Source organism: Mirounga leonina, unplaced genomic scaffold (assembly GCF_011800145.1).
Source record: "Mirounga leonina isolate KUSES-001 unplaced genomic scaffold, KU_Mleo_1.0 Mir_117, whole genome shotgun sequence".
NCBI classification, from domain to species: Eukaryota; Metazoa; Chordata; class Mammalia; order Carnivora; family Phocidae; genus Mirounga; species Mirounga leonina.
This window is the reverse complement of record NW_023270274.1, coordinates 5969257-5976025: the sequence shown is the minus strand read 5'-3', so window position 1 is coordinate 5976025 and position 6769 is coordinate 5969257. Positions and strand designations below refer to the sequence as shown.

The window sequence follows — 6769 nt, the reverse complement described above, 5'->3', positions numbered from 1 at the left end:
AGCGACGGCCCGGATCAAAGCACGTGCTCGCCGCGGGGCAGGGCGCGGTGGCGCGGGGGGCGTCAGAGCTGCCCCGCCGGGCTCCCCACGCCGGCCCTGGAGGCAGGAGGGTCTCAGGGCGCCACCGCCGCGGGGGGTGCGGGGGCCGGCGAGGCTGGGCCGCCGGCCGGAGGCCGCTCGCCACACCTGCGCCCGCGCTCCCTCGACGGACGGATTCGCTGTCGGGGCGGAAACGCCACCGCCGCCAGGGCAGACCAGGTGGCGCCACCCAAACACCTGCCGGGCTGGGCCTGAGAAAGCGGCCCCAGGTGAGCCACCCATGCCCAGCCGCGCGTCCTCCGCTCCTCCCTTCTCCGGTCCCCACCCACCTCGGACCAGCCCTCCAGCACCTCCCACCCCACCCTCACACGCACAGTTTGGGAACATACGTATACCTAGGAAGTTTGAGCACGTGTTCATGTGACCTCCGTGTTTTAGAGCGGGGTCCAGCTCTGCCAGGTGAGGACATAGCGCGCTGGTGCTTTTTCTGTGACTTAGAAGGCCCTTCTCCTCTCCCTCCCTCCCTCCCTCCCTCTTCTTCCCTGGGCAGTCCAGGGGTGCAGTCAAGGGTGAAGGGCGATCTAACAGCCACCTGTCTTGGAAAGTGGGCTCCGCCCCAGCCCTGTCTCCCGGAGGCTGGGTGAGCTACAGGTGGGGGAGGCGCAGGGGAAGCTTGGGAGGCTGGGAGAGCTCGGGCCCTCTTACAGCTTGCATTCCCACGGGCGACCAGCGGACACCCAGGGGTCTGTTCTGCCCTTCCCCTAAATCTTTTAAATCATGTCCTGAACTCTGGGACTTTACCCTTCGATTAACAAAAGTTAACAAAAGTGTCTTAACACCTACTCAGACAAGTAGTCCTTCCAGACTCCACCTTTATTTTGGATGATCCGACTCCTAGAAGTCACTGCCACAGCGATTTCTTGGTTTGAAACTCAGCCCCAAGGCATAGAACGGATATTTCCCTGCAGGACTAAGAGAAACTTCCGTTTACAGCCTTCCCAGTGGGGTCAGCTCTCCTGAAATGCTAGCAGCAGCCCTTCTTCGCCCCAAGGTGCCGGCACTGACCACACATCTGATAAGGAGTCTCTCCGCACACAGGTTCTAAGGCTTAGGGGGTGGCGGGAGGGATGGGGAAGTGGGGAGGGAGAGCGAGCGAGCTTAAAAACCATTCAGAGTTCAGGTATTGACTTCAGACATGTTTATTATAATCTTATACAGTCTACATAAATTTGAACTTGTATTTATTTGGGTTCAGTTATAACATAGCATAATAAAAATCAAAGCACTGGTCCTCTGAAATAAAGCAGGCAATCACCATTCAATAAACACACGATTTATTTTGTATAAAAGGGTTAAGTTTACAACTAAACTTTTATAAAAAGTTTAGCATGAGTAAGTACATCATTACACTTTGTATGCAGAAATACACATCTCTGCCACTATACAAGAAAACTCTAATTAAAGAGTTCACAAGGTTTCACTCAATATATATATATATTTATATATAAATATATACACAGCATTCAGTAGGCTTGCGTCAAAAAAGGTAATTTCTGACCAAAAGACTTCATTTAAGTAACTGAATACTGGATCCTTCTGGTATTCACGCTCCACCTTTGGAAAAAGGCAAAGTCTGCTTAAATTGGGAAATTCCTTGTGATTTTAACGTTTTCGCTCCCCATGGTGGGAATAGTATATAAAGAAAACCTTCCAACTGCAGAAAGGGCATTTAAAAGTCTTTTTCATAAATAACTAATATCACAGTCCAGGTCAGAGAACACCCTGGGGAAGATGAGCATTCTTAGTTTTCCTTCCATTTTTTTTTTTTTTTAAAAAAGGTCCATTCAACTTGTTGTTCTCCTTGTGAAATGGTTGAAAAATAAGAAGTTCAGCGCCTTAAAAGATCCTGTGGATTCGTTGTTGTTGTGCAAAGAAAAAGAAAAGTCATGAACACCTGCAAAAGATTGGGGGAGAGGCATGTTTTAGGAGAATGGAACCTAAGGGCAGAGGCGGGCGGACTGGCGCCGGGAGGAAGCCGCAGTTTGAACATTTAACCACCAAACACTCAAAGATTGGGCAAACCCTGGCGTCCAGATGCAACACACACACTCGGCCTCGACAGCGAAAATTAAACATGAAAATAGCAGAGACTCCAGGGAAAAACTTCCCAACGCAATCTCCTATTTGGATCTCCAACAGCAGTGCTCACAGGCGCCAGTCTGCTTCTTGTAACAATTATTTGATTGAAAACAGCCCTTTAGTTAACAGATAGGGCGGTCGGAATCCCACATCACAGGGTCTGAGGCACGGCGAAGCAAGGCTGGGCTAGCCGGACCTCAGACGGCTCCAGTTTTAGGGAAGGAGGATCTCTGTGGAATTTGTGGTGATAAGATTAATTAGATGGAGGTTAGTACCTCATAGTACCAGAGCAACAGGAGAGAAGAGCCAGGGCGCTACGTGCGCGGCAGAAGCCAATACACATTTGCCTCAGCCGCCTTCATAACAAGTTACTGGGTTTGGTTTGGGTTTGCTTTTTTAAAGGGAAATGTTCTGCGAGCTCGAGCAAGCAGAGCCGGGAGCCCCTTCGTCTGCGGCACACGGGGACAATGCGCTCCGCGTGACACCCAAGTACACATTCGCTTACTAAGCCCCAAATTTTGCAGATACACGACTACCTCCCCCCACACACCGGTGAAAAAACACGCGCGCACACACTCCAAGAGGCAGTTTACCGACGGGAGGCGCGAGCAAACACTCACCATTTATTCAGCCACAGAGCGCTTTGCTGTCATTTGACATTAACTCAGAAGGGAATTCAGAAGCCTGCAAGAGAAAGGGGATAAAAGGCGGTGTGAGACAATCTTAAGGAGAAAGGGCGGTTTTGGGTTTTTTTTCCAGTAGCCCATAGAACAGCAACTTTCATTAAACACGTTTGTGCTGCAATTCAGAAATCAAAGGCAGACGCATTAACGTGTCAGAACTTATCAGCAATTTCACGCGCGACTCCATCTATAGCAGATTTTTTTTTGTTTTGTTTTTTAAAGTTAATTAGCTCATCTGTAAGTCCCGGACTGCGGCCGTGGCAGCGGGCGGGGGCACCGGGAGCAGGTCTTACCTGCAAGGACAGGATGCTGATGTCCGTGTTTAGGGTGGTCAGCGGCGTCCTGGACGCCTGACTCTGCCCAGGTCGCTGGTGGTGCAGGCTGACAATAGTGGGGTGCGAGTCCAGGGCGATCTGCAGGTCCAAGATGTAGTCGATGACGTGCTGCAGGATTTCCATCTTGCTCACCTTCTTGTTCTGGGGGATGCTGGGCACCAGCTCCTTGAGCTTGGAGTAGCAGTCGTTCATGTTGTACAGCAGGCTCATCGGGTCGTCCACCGGGGTTTTGCTCCGGGAGATGCCCAGGCTGTGGTCCGAAAGGCTGTTTTTCCTAACGGACCTCACTGGACTGAAGGCTTTCATGCTGACCGCGCGCGGGGAAAGGAGAGACCGGGGAGGAGCGGGCCGCTTAGGAGCTCAGGCCGCCGCCGCCTGCGGAGCTTCCTTCGCTCGGCACCGGGCTCGGCTCAGAATGAAGCGGGGAGCCTGGCGGGGCGGCTTTTATTGGCACTCGCCGGGGGCACACGATCCGGCTTCCCTGCGTCCCCATTGGTGGAAGGCGGCGCGTCCATCAGGCCGCACGGGCGCCCCCATTGGTGGGCGCTGGCGCGGGGCGAGCGCTCGGTCCTTCCGCGTTCGCAGCCAATCCCCGTGGGGTGGGCGGGGCGGGCGCGAGCCCAGCTGGGGTGGTAAATAGAGTACAGTAAGCGCCGGGCGGGAGGGGAGCGGAGCAGAGGCCCGGGGAGGAGGAGGGGAGGACGAGGGGAGGAGGAGGGGAGGGCCGGGGAGGCCGGAGGGGAGGGGGGAGACCCCAGGAATCCAAACGTGCATCTTTATTCTAATTCTAATGGCGAGCCAGTACCCTGGCCCTAGGGTGTCCCCTGACTAAGCCTTCCACGCCCTGGAGGTTTCAGCAACCCTAAAACCACAGCGACGCGGGCAAGTGCTGCACAGCAGAGGGAAAGTCACCGTTCTCCGCGACCCACGGGATGTCATCAGATAGAAAAGCATTTCTGAAGAAAGTAAAAACGCAAATAAGTTTGCCATTGACAAGAGACGTGTGTAGGGTTCAGTCTCTTAAGATGAGGCTAAGCTATGTCAGAACAAAACAAAACAAAACACAAAACACCCACGCGCGCCCTCAACGACAGGCTTAGTGTGGGATCGTGCAACCCGGAGCGCACGGAGGCATTATTGGTAAAGTCAGTAAAATGAGTACTTATTGGAAACCGTGCTGATCGCTAAGGAGCTCTGAGAGGCAGGACACTTTTCGGGGTTCCTTTCATAGAGTAGGCAGGGCTATTGTAATGATCCCATTAATCGGAAATCATTAGGAAAATTTGCATACTGAAGCTGTATTTACATATGTTGCCCTTGAGAGGCTGCCTGTCTGGGAACCTGCAGTGTGGGTGGCAAAGTAAGGTGATTAATTATGCACAAATCCGGATTCCTGGTGTCACATTCCAGCACTTACAGTATTTTTAAAGTTTTGTGAAAGGTAGGTGGCTCCGGCCAGTGACCGACATCTTCACACTATTAAAAATAAAAATTCTGTCATGGATGACGTTAGAAATCTTTTCAGCCCTAGTCCTGGACGCAGTTTCACGTTTTGTTTTTTTCCTTGTTTTCCCTCTCTAAATCTTGAAGAAGTTATTCCTGCAGGCTAAAGCTTGCAGCCATTTACCTAAGTACTTTTCAGTTAATTCACACATAATCCTAGTTTAACTGAAGACTACAGTAAATGAGTTGTGTTTTGAAAATCCTATTTCCCCAGAATACAATAAGCTAGAAAACCCGAGAGAAGATGTCAAAGTTGTCAGCATCTTGTTTACTTGTTGTCTCCATGCGGCACCTTCTTTGCGTTTCAGAAAGAGGAAGGGGGCAGAAGAGGAGAAAAAGCAAAGCTTGACAATGGGGAACCTGTATTTTGTCCTTCAGTTAACGATTAATTTCTCAGCTGGTGGGCCAGTCTCTGACACCAACTGCAACCATGTGCCCGCCCCAGGGTTTCTCTTTAGGGAGGCAGTGGGTCCTGCCGAGGTGCATGTCACTTTGAGAAAACCAAGCCACTTCATTTTGGAGGATGGAGGTGGATGGTTTCCTGACCGGCACAGAAATCGGCTGAGGGCCTGCCCTGCAAAAGCTGCCTGCTAATCTGTTCACGAGTGTTCGATTAACAACCTCTCTTCTGATATTAAGTCTGGAAATGATTTAATACTGAGTCCCCCACAGTTCGAGCCTTTTGATGTACTTTGTGTGCATGTGTTTCTGTCACATACGTGCCACAGTGGAACAGATTTTGTTTTGACACTATTTTGGTTCATGATGTTATACTTTGACTATTTTACAATAATAGCCAATGTAAACAAACATCTTTGGGATTCTCAAATTATTACTTGTGATTCTTGGACATTGCAGCTCTGCGATACTGACGCATTCCTAGCTTTTTCCAAGGACACCGTATGTTAACATCCGTGCCAGCCTCATTATCCCAACAGCCAGGCTCTGGGCTGGTTCGTAATGAGCGTTGTACGGTATTACTTTACACGCTCGCAAAGTTGATTAAGGCAGTGTCTTCTCCCATGATCGTTTTTTGTACCCTGATGCAGTAAAATTGCTAAATATGGTCAAAGTTGTGTGGCTTCTTTCTTTAGCTGCCATGTCAGAGTCCAGTCGGCCGGATCGTGTTGGATTCGACTGGCATGCTACCCGGTTCGACATTCATTTAAAGATCATTTTAAGGGGATTAGGAGGTTGTATAAGTTAATGATTACAAAAAGCCCTGAGTTCTAGTGCGTCTGTCTCAGCAAGCCCAAGACGAAATTACCTTTCTGATTAGGTTTCCGGGGAGAAAATGGTGTTGGAGGAGCATTTTCGGGGTGGGGTACAAGGCACTGAAAAATCTGTCAATTGGTGTCTCTGTGGGTTCGCAGCTGAGGCCTCTGAGGTTCAAATGGTCCCAGCTGCAGAAAGGGCCCTGGATTTGCTAGATCCGTGGGTGGCGGGAAGGTGTGAAGGACTTCCGGTGGGGGTGGCGATACCGTCCCCGGGCTTACTCACCGGGACGCCCCCCATTTCAAGCCACACGCCTACCCTGGAAGTCCCCGTAACCAGGGGCCGGGGCTCACGCACTCGGTCTCCTTCCCGGCCCGGCCGGCGGCTCCCCGCGCGTCCAGCCCCTCGCCGTGATCAGAAGCAGCTCCGGGCCTCCGGGCCGCCTTCGCAATGCCCGCGTGATGCAGCGGGGGGCGGGAGGAGCCTGCGGGGGCCGGAGGGGGGCTCAAGGTCCTCCCCGCACATCTGGCGCAGTTGGGAGCGCGCGCCTTTCTCCCCCGGTTTTGTTCTCACAGCTGTGTCCGTTCCGCCCGTGACCCCCCGAGCGATCCCTGACAGGTGATGAATTGGCGGCGGCGGCGGCGGCGGCGGCGGCGCGCGGGCCAGGCCGCGGCGGGGCCGGAGCCCGAGCCCCGGAGCAGACTCTCTGGCGCCAGGCGCGTGACGCCGCCCATTCACGCCGCCCGGCGGCCTTGTCCTCGCGGCGCCGCTCCGGCGGCTGCCATGGCAACCGCGCCGTCACTCAGCGCGCGCGCCCAGCTGATCAATGCCTGCGAGGCCCGGCCGTCCCAGGCT

At 52.9% G+C, this 6769-nt stretch overlaps 1 protein-coding gene across 1 annotated transcript; it reads right to left on the bottom strand.

Annotated features, from left to right (window-relative positions):
* Positions 1-1222: 1222 nt before the first annotated feature.
* LOC118007295 (DNA-binding protein inhibitor ID-2) lies at positions 1223-3617 on the bottom strand. Its single transcript, XM_035000306.1, has 3 exons — positions 3155-3617; positions 2799-2862; positions 1223-1993 (listed from the first exon to the last, which is right to left on the bottom strand). The coding sequence occupies exons 1-2, from the start codon at positions 3500-3502 to the stop codon at positions 2806-2808; spliced, it is 405 nt and encodes a 134-aa protein (XP_034856197.1). The 5' UTR covers positions 3503-3617; the 3' UTR covers positions 1223-1993; positions 2799-2805.
* Positions 3618-6769: the final 3152 nt, after the last annotated feature.

Bases quoted from the DNA above. Each gene is read 5' to 3' on its own strand.
- LOC118007295 (XM_035000306.1), bottom strand. From the start codon at position 3,502: ATGAAAGCCTTCAGTCCAGTGAGGTCCGTTAGGAAAAACAGCCTTTCG. The intron at 2,863-3,154 runs GTAAGACCTGCT...TTTCTCTTGCAG, and splicing joins TCAGCATCCTGTCCTTGCAG to GCTTCTGAATTCCCTTCTGA.